The sequence below is a fragment of the Cygnus olor genome, chromosome 14, assembly GCF_009769625.2.
Source record: "Cygnus olor isolate bCygOlo1 chromosome 14, bCygOlo1.pri.v2, whole genome shotgun sequence".
NCBI classification, from domain to species: Eukaryota; Metazoa; Chordata; class Aves; order Anseriformes; family Anatidae; genus Cygnus; species Cygnus olor.
The window spans coordinates 11,099,271-11,112,156 of NC_049182.1; the positions used below are offsets into that span (position 1 = coordinate 11,099,271).

The 12,886-nt window shown below is 60.3% G+C and overlaps 3 protein-coding genes across 7 annotated transcripts in view; 2 read left to right on the forward strand and 1 right to left on the reverse strand.

Annotated features, from left to right (window-relative positions):
* Nucleotides 1–1,066: 1,066 nt before the first annotated feature.
* On the forward strand, nt 1,067–6,598 carry APBB3 (amyloid beta precursor protein binding family B member 3). Of its 4 annotated transcripts, none has more exons than XM_040572955.1 (13): nt 1,067–1,247; nt 2,381–2,571; nt 2,913–2,989; nt 3,269–3,326; nt 3,561–3,707; nt 4,141–4,268; nt 4,385–4,390; nt 4,469–4,583; nt 4,841–4,928; nt 5,191–5,274; nt 5,474–5,589; nt 5,792–5,974; nt 6,275–6,598. In XM_040572955.1, the coding sequence occupies exons 1-13, from the start codon at nt 1,199–1,201 to the stop codon at nt 6,506–6,508; spliced, it is 1,476 nt and encodes a 491-aa protein (XP_040428889.1). In that variant the 5' UTR covers nt 1,067–1,198; the 3' UTR covers nt 6,509–6,598. The 4 variants fall into 4 exon arrangements, with proteins under 4 accessions (XP_040428889.1, XP_040428891.1, XP_040428890.1 ...); XM_040572957.1 differs by having other exon boundaries at nt 5,792–5,827; XM_040572956.1 differs by having other exon boundaries at nt 5,795–5,974.
* A 53-nt stretch (nt 6,599–6,651) lies between these two features.
* SRA1 (steroid receptor RNA activator 1) lies at nt 6,652–8,549 on the forward strand. Of its 2 annotated transcripts, none has more exons than XM_040572959.1 (5): nt 6,652–6,799; nt 6,988–7,107; nt 7,557–7,765; nt 7,975–8,083; nt 8,156–8,549. In XM_040572959.1, the coding sequence occupies exons 1-5, from the start codon at nt 6,775–6,777 to the stop codon at nt 8,365–8,367; spliced, it is 675 nt and encodes a 224-aa protein (XP_040428893.1). In that variant the 5' UTR covers nt 6,652–6,774; the 3' UTR covers nt 8,368–8,549. The 2 variants fall into 2 exon arrangements, with proteins under 2 accessions (XP_040428893.1, XP_040428894.1); XM_040572960.1 differs by having other exon boundaries at nt 8,174–8,549.
* A 571-nt stretch (nt 8,550–9,120) lies between these two features.
* LOC121077618 (ankyrin repeat and KH domain-containing protein 1-like) overlaps nt 9,121–12,886 on the reverse strand; it is a 119,608-nt gene continuing 115,842 nt past the window's right edge. The window contains 3 exon segments of the mRNA XM_040572954.1: nt 9,121–9,339; nt 9,540–9,713; nt 12,646–12,692. Of these exon segments, the coding sequence (XP_040428888.1) occupies nt 9,560–9,713; nt 12,646–12,692 (201 nt within the window). The 3' untranslated portion in view covers nt 9,121–9,339; nt 9,540–9,559.

Genomic DNA, 12,886 nt, shown 5'->3' on the forward strand with positions numbered 1-12,886 from the left:
CTCTGTGGAGACCTCATTGAGACCTTTCAATACTTAAAGAGGTCTTATAAAAAATATGGTGAAGGACTCAGGTAGATAATGATAGGACAAGAGGGAATGGTCTTAGATTTAGATTTAGATTAGACATTAGGAGGAAATTCTTCACTGTAAGGGTAGTGAGGCACTGGAGCAAGTGTCAAGAGAAGTTGTGGATGCCCCATCCCTGGAGGTGTTTGAGGCCAAGCTGGATAGGGCCTTGGCCAACCTGGTCCAGTTGGTGGCACCCATGCCCATGGTGGATTTGGAGTCAGATGATCTTTAAGGTCCCTTCCAACCCGAGACGTTCTATGATTCTGTGAAATCGAGATGTACAACAAATGCATCCAGAGCTTCTGTCCCCAGGTACTGAGCTAAGACTGTCAGCTCAGGACAGCATGGAAAACAGAAGTCTCAAATTGGAAATGCAGAGCTCTGCACGTTTCATGAAAGCAGGAACACGACTGGCACCCACAGTCAGGTGTCTTCATTACTGTCTGGAAGAGATTGGACCACAGGCAGTTGTCTTTAGACATGTGCGAATCCTCTGATTTCCCCCTAAATGGAGAGGATCTGAGCATGCGTGAGAGAGAATTAATGTAGAATAAGCGTGGATGGAATGGAAAAGGGGCGATCTGCGTGAAAGGCAAGGGAATGGAAAAAACCTTATGGCATGTGGAGCGAAAAGAACTAACCCGAGGGCATATGGAGTGGAACAGAGCTGATCTGAACCCACTAACACACCCCAAACCCTCCTTTCCTGCCCCTACATCCTAAATACCCTTTCCACACCCAAACATCCCCTTCCCTGCACCTGAAAACCTTCCACACAAGCACACCCCCAATCCGCTCAGGACCCCTGCCCCACACTCAGCCACCCCCCCCCCCCCGAACGCCCCCTTCCCGCACCGCAATCCCTCCCTCGCGTTCCCTACCGCCCCCCCCCCCCCGCACCCAATCCCACCCCCCAGCCGCATCCAGCGCCCTTTCCACGCCCAGACGCCCGCACGTCCCCTCCCACCCCCCAAACGCCGCCCTCCCGCCGCCCGCCCCGGTACCTCCGGGCCCCTTCCTCGCGCTCCGGCCCCCGGCAGCCGCAGGCCCCCGGCGCTGCCCCCGCTCCGCTCCGCTCCGGCCCGGCCCCTCCGCCCCCTGCCGCAGCCGGGGCCCGGCAGCCGGGGCCATGCTGGGCAAGGACTACATGCTGGCCATCATCCTCGTCAACTGCGACGGTCAGCCGGGGGCGGGCAGGGGCGGCGGGGGGCCGGGGGGGGGACCGGGACGGGGCCCGCAGCCGGGGCCGGGCCGCCTGGGTGAGGGTCGGGGGCCACGATCGTCCTCGCCCCCCCCCCCCCCCCCCGCGGGGCTGAGCTCAGGCAAGGGGCGCCGGGCTCCTGGCAGCCCCTCCGCCGGGCCCAGCTGCTGCAGGAGCTGCTGGTCCCAGCCCTTCCACGCTCTACGCCATTGTCTTCCTTCTGCTGCCCTCCCCGGTGCCCTAAGGAAGGACGTGGGCAGGGCACAGCGAGATGGGGGGGTGCAGAAAGAGGTGGGGGGGCAGATCCTGGGTCCGCAGCCAGAACCCCGAGAGCAGACGTGGGGCAGGAGGCGGTGGCTGTGCTGGGGCTGGGCCCCGGTGTGGAGTCCAGCGGGGTGCAGGAGTCGGAGCGGTGACCGCGGCCCCGCTGGTGGCGGCTGGACCGCGGTCAGCGATGTGGTTACACTCAGCCCGTCCCTCCCAGTAGCACGGCTCCCGGGGATAAGCACCCACAAGGGGCACGATGACCTCTGTGTATTTTTAGCTGCATGCCCAGGAGCAGATCTCGTTATTTATCTGTACCACGGGCTCATTTTCTTAATCTCTTCAGAGCTTGAGGTGCAGGGAAGAGGGTCTTCGCCTCTCCCCAGCACAGCTGGGAGGAAGCCGGCCTCAGGCATCCTGGAGTGTTGGCAAAGAGCTGGGAACTGAGTGCTAGCAGGGGGATCTCAGGGCTGGCGGTCTTGTGCCCTGCCTGGGCACCTCAGCATGGTAACTTCCCTGGCAAGGCTTTCAGGCTGCCCAAGCTCTCTGTGCTCATGGTGGGGGTCACCCCGTTCCTCCAGATGTCAGGGAGGCAACTGCCTGCACTGATTTTGGTGCCTTGGGGTCTGCTGCTACTGCAGCCTCTCTGGCATCTCTGTAAACCTTCCTGGTCAGCACTCCTCTCCCAAACCCTGTGCTCGGCTGTGTTCTGGGGCAGCACATTGCGCCCTAGAGGCAGCTGCATGACCCTTTCCCTGCTGGCCAAAGCTGCTTGCTTCTCAAGGCTCCCTGCAGCTGGGAGCAGCTGTGGGAGCTTTCCCCTTGCTTCACACTCTCTCTGCACAGACAACCTCTGGAGTGATCAGAGCCTGGAGATGGACACAGACCTCCCCCCAGGCTGGAGGAAAATCCATGACACTCTGGGCACCTACTACTGGCACGTGCCCACTGGCACAACACAGTGGCAGCACCCTGCACATACCACGAGCCCAGGAGGGTGCCTGAAGGCTGATGGAGAGGAGACGCTCCAGGACATGGTAGGGGATGTGGGAGGGGAGTGTTGGTTCCCACCACCTGGCAGAAGCCTGCCATTTGGGGGGTGGGTTGCTGAAGGACCTTCCGGGTACCTTGTCCTGCCTCCCCTTGGAGCAGGACTCTCGCTGTCACCCCAAAGTCCTGCTCAACCCATTCCTGGCGAGGGTTAAGCCCCTTGAAGGACTTCAGGAGGGCCCATGTTGACCCCATCCTGGTTCTTCTCAGGCTGCCTGTGAACTGAGACTGCTGTCCTGGAAGGGAGGCCTCCTACCTGGTGCCTCTGCAGACGTACTCTCCTGACAACCCCTCTTGCTGCCCTCATCCCTTTCGTCTTCTTTCTCAGGACTGCCAGGCCTCCGTCGTGAAGCACCCAACAAAAACCAGGCCCATTCCCAGCCCCATGGCTTCGCTCTCCAGGAGGTAGGGCTGCCTGTGTGCTCTGCCGGCTTGTGGTACTCAGGGGTACTGTTGTCCCATGACCACCAGTGGGTGCTGGTCCCTGGTGTATTCCCCCAGAACAGCCGCACAGATTGGAGCCAGCAGGCTCAAGCTGAGCACCTTCGTGGGATAGCACCCAGCTGGTGGTGTGGGGGTCTCTTGGTGCCAGGGCATTCTTCTCTGGCACTTCTCTGGACATTCGTGCCCAGAGTCAGGAATACTGAGCGGGCGCTTTCCCCTCACCACCCTGTCCCTTTGCAGGACCTCACTGCCCTGGCACAGAGACGACTTCCAGCACAGCACGGAGCCCAGCTCAAAGGTACTGCATCAGGGGGGCTTCCTGGCGTGCCAGAAGATTCCTGCACCCAGCTCAGCCCACGCAGAGGGTTCGCTGCAGTATCGTGTGCTGGGGCTGGCAGAGCAGTGTGCGGTTAGCAGCTGGCAGGCACAGAGATGGAAGCAAGGGCAGGGGTGGCCATATCGGCACGGTGAGGGGCATGAGACAGGGGCTGTGCTGGCCTGTCATTCAAGCCCCAGATGTCTTTCTGCTCAGTGCTTCGCTGTACGTTCACTGGGCTGGGTCGAGATCCCTGAGGAGGACCTGGCACCTGGCAAGAGCAGCATCGCTGTCAACAACTGCATCCAGCAGCTCTCCAACAGCAAGTGCCAGGGCCAGGGCTCTGCAGACAACTGGGGTGAGGTGAGAGCCTGGGATGGTGCTCAGTCACGGTACCTATCCCCTCTGTGCCCAGGGACCAGTGCTGCTGGAGCTGGCTGTCCTCACACAAAGGGAGTGGGGAGCCCAGGGACCTGTGCCAGTGGCAGAGCCACCTCTGACCACGTACAGCGTCCGTGCTGCTGGCCTGAGCGTGGGGCAGGTGGGATTGACAGGACTGTCTGTACACAAGGGGACAGTGACAAGGGGTGCCTGAGTGGGCTGTCCCCACACATCGGAATGGTACCGGAGAGGCCTGTGGGGGACAGGCTGTGGGGATGTCCCCGCATTTGGGGTCATGCCAGGGGGTAGGAGGGGGCAAGTAGGCTGAATGGATGTGGCTGTCCCTACACATGGGATGTGTGCTGGGGATGCCCAGGCCTGCTGCCAAGCTGAGGGTGCCCCTGACTCTCTGCAGGGCCAGGACCTGGTGATGATCCTGAAGAAGGACACCATGAGCCTGGTAGACCCCCTCGACCACAGCCTCATCCATTGCCAGCCCATCCTCAACATCCGTGTCTGGGGTGTTGGCTGCAACAATGGCAGGTGCTGGAGGCAGGGGCAGAACACGTGGGCGTGCTGTGGCTCTGCCCGTTTGGGGCGAAGGAACCCAGGCAGTAACCTATCCGCTCTCCTTTCTCCCCTCCTGTTGCGACGTGCAGGGACAGGTAACTTGGTGTAGGGCTAGGGGCAGCGAAGCAGGCTGCCTCTACTGGGACCTCACTCATTTGCTCATGGCCTTGCAGGGACTTTGCGTTTGTGGCCAGTGACAAGGATACCTGTGTGCTCAAGTGTCACGTCTTCCACTGCAACGTACCTGCCAAGGGCATCGCCAAGGCCTTGCACAAAATGTGCTCCAAGGTGGGATAATAGGGCCTGCAGGCATGGGTGGCCTGAGCCCTCTCATGGCCCTGGTGCTCACGGGGGTGTGCTTTAGGGTGGCCCTGGGGTCTTGGGGGTGAGGGGAGGCACGGGAGCCCTGCCTCTGCCATTGTGAGCCTCAGTTTCCCCATGCAGAGCTCTGCTTACCCTCCACTAGCAAAGGGTGTCTGGGTGTCCACACGAGCCATCAGGTTGCCCCTTAGCGTGCGGGACCCCGTGCACTCTGTCTCTTGCAGATCGTGGCCGAGCGAGCAGTAGCGAGCAGCAGGCTGCCACACGCCATCACGCTGGAACCCATCTCCACTAACGACCTGCCATTGCAAGGTACCACCTCGTGGGCACAGGGCCTGGCTGCAGCTCCCGGGCCCCTGCCAGTGCACTGCAGGGGTTGTGTTACTCTCCCCGTGCCCAAGGTCCCCAGGTGCTGCTGGGCTGCTACCCCCAGCACGAAGACCATCAGGGCCACGGGATGCCCAGCAGACAGAACGTCGTGGCCTGTCTTGATGCATCCCTGTGGGCCTTGGGATGGACCCTGGGAGTTGGTGGGGGGAGCCAGGGATCCCATACAACTCTCCCTTCTTGGCAGTGGATATCCTGGATGCCGTGAGACAGTCGATCCAGAAGTATGAAGCACTGTACATCGGCAGCCTGCCTGTACCCAGGGCCATGGGTAAGTGCTGCTGGCCCTGCAGCAGCTGAGGGATGCCTGAGAAACGCCCACTTGTGGGGAGACCGAGCGAGTCCCACGGGTGGCCAACCGTGCCCCAGCGCAGGGGGCCACTACCTGCGGGGCACCCAGCACGCCGCTGCCAGCTCCAGCAGCCACCTTGCCGGGGCAGGGACCGACAGCCAGGCTTCTCTCCTGCCAGGGATGGACGTACTGAATGAGGCCATCGAGAAGCTGACGAGAGGCCCTGGGCGGGAGTGCTGGACGCCCTCCCTCATCAGCGTGTCCGACACAGCCATGCGGGTGCACCCTGCACAGGTGGGACCAGGGAGGGAAGGGGAGGGGGCCCTGGGGTGATGCAGCTGAAGCAGGCACCCAGGGTAGGAAGAAGCAACCCAGTGGGGAGGGTCTGGCCCACAGCAGCCAAGCCCCCAAGGGGAGGAGATCTGGCTGCGGGCGCCGAGGAGTGCAGGGTTGCCTGTGGGTTTGGTGTGTGACGGATCAGCCTGTCCTATCCCAGCAGGAGGAAGAGAGGACCCACATCTGGGAGTGCCAGGTGCGATATGTGACCTTCCTCGGGGTGGGCAGGGATGCACACACCTTTGCGCTCATCGTGGACACGGGACAGCACTTTCAGTGCACAGCATTCTGGTGTGAGCCCGATGCTGGCACCATCTCGGAGGCGGTGCAGGCAGCTTGCATGGTGAGCGGGACCCGGGGCGCCCCCACGCTGCTTCCCAGCCCGCACCACGCGTTCACCTGGTCCGAGCCCGGACATAGCTGGGTTCCTGGCAGGGGGTTCGGGGCAGCCCCCCCCCGCCTTGCAGGGGAGTTGGGGGGGGGGGGGGGGGCAAGGCCGGACGCCTGGGCGCAATGCCCACCCCTGGCAGGGTGGTGGGGTCAGGAGGGTGCCGACATGCCTTGCCGGGCGTCACCCCGCGGAGCTGCGTGTCCGACCCTGGTGCCAGGCGGCCGTCACGCCGTGCCCCCCGTGTCCCTGCAGGTGCAGTACCAGAAGTGCCTGGTGGCCGCCGCGCCGGGGGCGAGGCCGAAGCGCGCACCCGCGGAGGGGCGGCGGGCGGCGGCCGGGGACGCCCCGGGCGGGCCGTTCGCCGGGGAGGTACCGAAGGCGAGCGGGGGCAGCGGCGGGGCTGCGGGGCCCGGGCCTCGCAAGCGCGGCGTCTTCTCCTTCCTGGAGGCCTTCCGCCAGAAGCACTCCCTGCTGCACCTGCCCTAGCGGGGCGAGCCCGGGGCTCGGCTCGGCCGGAGCGCGGCCGCCGGCGAGGACCCCGCCGTCGGAACCCCCCCCCGGCTGCGGGGGCCGGGGCCGGGGCTCCGCGCGGGTTGCGGGCCCGGCCCCCCGCCCCCCCCAGCGCCGCGCCGCCCCCAATAAAGCACCGCCACGCAGCTGCCGGCTCCGCCTTGCGCCGCCCCGCGGCTCCCTGCCCCGGCCGCCTCCGCCCCGCGGGAGGGCACCGGGGCGCGGCGCGGTGACGGGGCGGGATGGCGGAGCTCTACGTGAAGCCGGGTGAGGGGCTGCGGGACGGGGGGGGGGGGGGACGGGACACGCGATTCCGGGGGGCTGGGGGCGGCTGGGAGCGGGGAGAGCGGGGCGCGGGGCGGCGTCGTGGCCGGGCCGGGACCCGGGGCTGTGTGCGCGGGCGGGCCGGCGCCAGGCCGAGCGGCAGCCTCTCACCGTGGCCTTTGCCCCCGCAGGGAACAAGGAGCGCGGCTGGAACGACCCTCCCCAGTTCTCCTACGGGCTGCAGGCGCAGGGCGCGGGCCCCAGGCGAGCCCCGCTCACTCGCCGGGTGCCCGCCCCGGGAGCCCTCCCAGGTCAGCACCCGCCCAGCTCCCGCAGCCGCCCTGCCCGCAAGGCTGCCCCAGGGGACCGCCCGGGGATGGAGCCGTGGCACTCCGCGTTTCGGGCCGGTGGGACCAGGCCCGGCCCAGGCAGCGCGTCCTGCGTCCCCCTGCCCCGTGAGCAGCACGGGCTGGCTCTGCTGGAGAGCAGAACCGCTGGTGCCCGCTCTCGCTGCAGCCCCTTGGGCCAGGCAGCGCTGGCACAACTGTTCCAAGCACAGGGGAACAACCGAGTGCCCGTCCTGTGCAGCCAGGGGGGCAATGGAGCCAGGAGGTGGTGGTGGGCTAAGATCCGCTTTCCCCTTCAGCATGTTTTATGGGGGTGGCAACACTGCATTTCCCTGCCCCTGGCTGGTGCCTCTACTGTCTGGGCTGAGGGCATGCCGCTGACAGGGCTTCACGCTGGCACGTGTCCTCCCCAGGTGCTCCTCCGGACAATGCCCCTGCTGCATCCGCAGCACTGCCCCCCAAACTGCTGGGGCCACCCCCGCTTGGGCCTGTTAACCTTGCCCTGAGGACAGAGAGTGCCAGGCCGGCTGCAGAGGAGAGCTCTGAGGGCGGCGATGTGCCAGCAGATGCTGTCCTTGGCCCTCTGAGGGAGACCCTTGCCAACTGTCGGCCCACGATGCAGGTGAGGCCGTTGGCGCTTGCTCCTCTGCCTCCTAGCCCCACGAGGCATGGCTGCTCAAACAAGACAGCGCTGCTGTCCTGTGGAGGGAAACATGGAAGTGTGGCAGCCCACTGGAGACCCAGGATGTCTCTGGGGAGAGGAGAGCCACCCCTGCCTGGGCAGCCCTCCCAGAGGCAGGTCCCCTCCAGGGTTCATCTTGGTGCTTCCAGAAACAAGTGTGTGATGACATTGGGCGGCGTCTGACAGTGCTCGGAGAGGCATGGTCTCAGGGGAAGCTGTCGGCCCCCGTGAAGAAGAGGATGAGCCTCCTGGTGCAAGGTGAGGGGGGGGCGGGTATTGCACACAAACCAACACTGGGCCATGGGAACGCTGACCCAGAGCTGCTGACGGCTTCCCCTTTCTTGGCAGAGCTCCAGCAATGCCACTGGGACGCAGCAGATGAAATCCACCGCTCCCTCATGGTGGACCATGTGAATGAGGTGAGCCAGTGGCTGGTAGGCGTCAAGCGCCTGATAGCTGAGACAAGGAAACTGCCTGCCGTGGAACCGGCTGCACCGAGGGATGACAGCACTGAGGCCGAGCCTGACCAGGAGGCTTCCTGAAGCCAAGCGCGGAGCTGCAGACCGCAAGCAGGGCAGCCTCTGCCTCCAGGTGCCAGCAGAAAGAACTCCCAGAAGGGGCAACCCTCCTGGCTCTCAGCGCTCTCCTAAGGGGGATTTTACTCACTGCAACATTTCAGTGGCAATTCACTACATGTTAATAAATAGCACGAATCTGCCCCTGATCACGACCTGCTCTGGAACTTTGGTGCAGTAGGCTCTCGGCTACCACAGAACTTCGGTTCATGCCACAGCTACAGGCCGTGTTGTCACCATCATCGTAGCATGGCTCAGATTCTGGCAGCCTCGATCCAGGCAGCCTCAGGTAGGGGGCAGAAGCATCACGATACTTGGCCCAGGCCCACCAAGCCATGTAAGTTCTGGCTGTTAGTGACCCCATACAGCCCCATATGCACTGCTCCACCCCCTGCTCACAGGTCTCAGCAGCTGCCCCAACCACAGCTAAGCTAGGGCAGTGGGGGGGACACATGGCATCCCAAACGTGGGAGAAGATCCAGCTGGGCCCCGGCATGAGCCTGTACTTCCAGGTGCAGTACTGGCCTCAGTGCAGGTCCAGGCAATGCTGGGCATAACCCTAGGGTCCTCTACTAACATGCAGGATCTCACTGCAGGAGGGAAAATACTTCTGCAACCTGAAAGGTTACCTGGCACTGATCACCTCCTCCAAGCTGCCTTCCCCAGGGCTCTGAGGACCCAGCTGAGCCCCAGCGTAGAGAGATTCATCATTTCCACACAGGGATTTCAGGGTGTTTATTAATCAAGCATGAGCTCCTAGGCAGCTGCACCAGCCAGTTGTGCTAGAGCCTGAGGTGTCATATCCATCCCCAGCATCAGAGAGGACTGCAGCCAGCTGGTCACGGTGCCAGCACCTCCACGAGGCCCAGGAACAGGCCCAGCCACGGCCCAGAGAGCGGAAGCTGGAAAGTCAGATGTCCATCTCACACTGGTCTTGATCTGCAGGGGTAGGGAGGTATACAAGGCTAGCATTAGGATAGGGCTGCCGCAAAGGAAACATGCAAACGGCTGGAACGGGGCCAGCCTGAGCTCAGGGTTGAGACGGGATCTCCCCTCGTGGCCAGGTGAGAGCCCCACACCCCAGGCAGCGGGACCCTAGCGCCTGCTTAGGCAGGGGCCGTGCTGCCTGGGCTGCTCACCTGGCATGGCTTCTTCACTCTCATTCTGCTCCTTGAGCTCCCCCAGCTTGACGAGGCTGCACGGGGCCAGGGAGGTGACACCGGGGATCTGGGGCAGGCAGCAGGGAAGAGTCCTGGCCGCGGGCGAATTCTTGCACTCCAGCAGGAACTTGCGGACGTAGATGATGTGGGTACCTGCCAAAAGCAGGGGGCTGTCAGGCACTGCTTTCCCCTGGCAGCCCCCTTCCCTGAGAAGCACAGCCTGGGCCTGAGCCTAGAGCAGGGGTGGAACGCAGCGCTTGGCCATGGTGGGAGCCACGGCTGCGTTTGGAACGACGGTGAGACTTCCTACAGACTGAACGCCATCCTGCCCAGCAGCTGCTTCCACCACAGTTCCTTCCTCCTGGGCCTCCCAGAGCCTTGCAAGGCACAGTGCACAGCAGGGGCACGGGTGTGGAAACCACACGTTTCCCTGGGGCAGCCCACGCAGTACTGGCCAGCCACAGCACCGGGTGGCTCCAAGTCCAGCCCTAAGGTGCCTGCTGCACTTCAGCCATTGCACCTGGACGCTTCTCCATCCGGGAGCCAGGGTGCAGCCTATCCCAGCCTGGGAGCAGAACTGTCCCCAGCAACTGCAGCAGTGCTGCCGGGAGCCCATTCCCCAGCAATGCAGCCCTCAGATGCCAGGCACAGCCTCTGCCTGCTCCCGTGGGTTGTAGGAGAGCAACGATGGCCTCTGCAGTGGCTACAGCTTCTGCAGTCTTTACACAAAACTTCAGGTTCCCTTTGCCACTCCAGCTACAGAGGGGAGGCCTGCCAGATGCCAGGACCTGGGGGATTGCTGCAGTGTCCCTGGGCAGGGAGGTGCCCGCACCACCAGGAGTGAGGCAGAGAGGCACAGCCAGGGCTGCCCAGGAGCAGAAAAGGGCAGGCAGGCACCAGCTCGGGGCTGCATGGAGCAGGCAGGGATGTGGCGGCTGAGGCCACCACTCTTCACTCGATGGAAGTTCAGCTCTCCCAGCACAGCCCCTGCACACACAGCCTGATGTAGCGCAGCAGAGGATGCCAGCTGGAGTAGAGCTGCAGCCATCAGGAGCAGGGAAGCTGCAGCCACCCAGGATGGGGCACGAGGAGGTAGCACTGCCCACCACGCCATGGAGCCTCGAGGGGCAGCGGACCCAAACGCAAGTGTGGCAGGGCCCTGGCCACCCCGGCCTCCTCACCCCAGCAGCACACAGGCTTGCAACAGCCTCAGCCCCACACCTGGCACTGACACAGCCCAGTTCTCACATGTGCTTCACAAAGCTGGTTTAGGAGCTAACACAATGCCTACAGCAGAGCTCCAGGACTCTTCTCTAATGCAAAACTGAGGACAACTCGTTCCTGTACACACGCTGCTAGGCAGAGTGCCATCCACAGGGCCACAGCTGCAACAACTCACCCACGGATCCCCAAGAACAGATGCCTAAGCAAGCACGAAAGCTCCTTTACTAGACTGCCATTTTTTTCCTTCACCATTTGCTTTTAATACAATTAGTGTTAACACAAGTGGTTCTCCTTTGGCATTTGCATTGTCAGGGTAGCAGTAAAACCAAATTTTTTGTTTTTGCGTTTCCTTCTTGAGCACTAGGTAGAACATCTGAACACATCCAGTATTGTTTCTGAGGTTTATTTGCCTATTGTACTCAGATACTACTTGTGCACTTCATATTTTCAGTACTCCTGAACACTCAGGAGTAACTGGGACAGAACACACACCATTACATTATTTCAAGAGTTTACTCCATGCAAATTATCACTGATCCTCTCTTTTGGGTGCTCTTTCCTCATGCTTTTCCTGGGGAAACTGCTGTTGCATGTAAGGAATGGTCAGGAGGAGGAAGAAGGAAGGCAAAGTCGTCTCCATCTGTTCTCTGGTCTAAGAGACCATCAAAAGTGGTCCATTACATTGGACGGTTTGTGCACTGTAGTTACCTGCTTGAGAAATGGACCAAATATTCAGTGTAGTTACTGCATCACCACTGATCAAAATCAGAAATAAGCATAGTCTGAATGCAGGAAGTGGAAAACTTCCAAGTGCAGGCCAACACTGGAATCAGTCTGGGTGGAGAAGGACGGTTCACCTTAAGTAGTACGCAAAAGTCCCCTTCTTTCTTATGGAAGAGACTTGAGAAGCTCTTACCAGATTTAAAGGGTTATAAGAAGCTTTAAATTAATTAATTACATTTTTCTCTGGTAGCAAGTGGTCTCTGCTTTCCTAGTATCTGCTTCTGAGCAGTTAGTCACAGAGTCGGGTGAAGAAGCCAAGCCCTGCATTCATCTATAAGCTACTGATTTACCTTCTGCAAATTAAGACACCATTGGTTGCCAAGGTGTCAAGTCAGCCACTGAACAATACCTGAGTGTCTCAGGCAACCCACCTGGAAAAAGAGCACTACAAGAAACAGAACTAACCCAGAAAAGAAAGATATACAAGATGTTCACAAAAACAAACAAACATACAAACAGTCACCATGACTGGCAGGGGGAAGAACCCAGCGGAGTTCGTATCACAGATGGCTGTACATGGAAACACTCCCCCCTCCCTTCCCCCACGTGCTAATGATGTGACTCTGAAAGGATGCACCACTGGTCGTGGCAGCTACCAATGATAACCACATATATCTTCTTCCAAAATTCTCACACACAACCTATAAATACTGTTTGCCTTTTATTGAATATTCAGGTAAATATTTCACATTAATACAGGCTACATAAAGTGGAGCCACTATACGACATGAAATTTACCCAGCTTTTCTTTTATGTAAACAATTATACATGTATTTACCACCCTAGAAGTTTGAAATCATCTAGTTCTCTCCTGCAAGTAGCATTCAGCCAGCATTAGCCAGCATTAGTTTCATCTGATTTTTAAGTTCAGAATGGCTAAACTAACCGGAGAACAGAATCAGTTGTATAAGTAAATCAATTTGTTCTTATACAACGAGCAATCAAGTTTTCATTGTTACAGCCCACAGAAAATTGCTTAGTTAGGCACATTAAAAAAAATCCCCAAGGTTCTTCAAGATCATAAGGTTTCCCAAACAAGGCTAAAAAAGGATAGACCCCCTTAAATCAGTTGACGTACTTGAGATGCATGTTTCCAATGTGAGGTGCCCAGGTGCCAGGCCAAATCTACAGCAAGAAATAAAAAGACAAGGCTATTATGAAAACAAATAAAGTTTCCTTTAATAGAATTTAACCACTAGAGGGCATGCTTAAGGCTTCCCCCTAAAATACAACCCAACTGCCAAAGAACAGGAGCTGTCTTCATCTCTGGCCAGGTTTTGACCAACAACCTGCAAGATAACAAGTATGGATGTAAACCC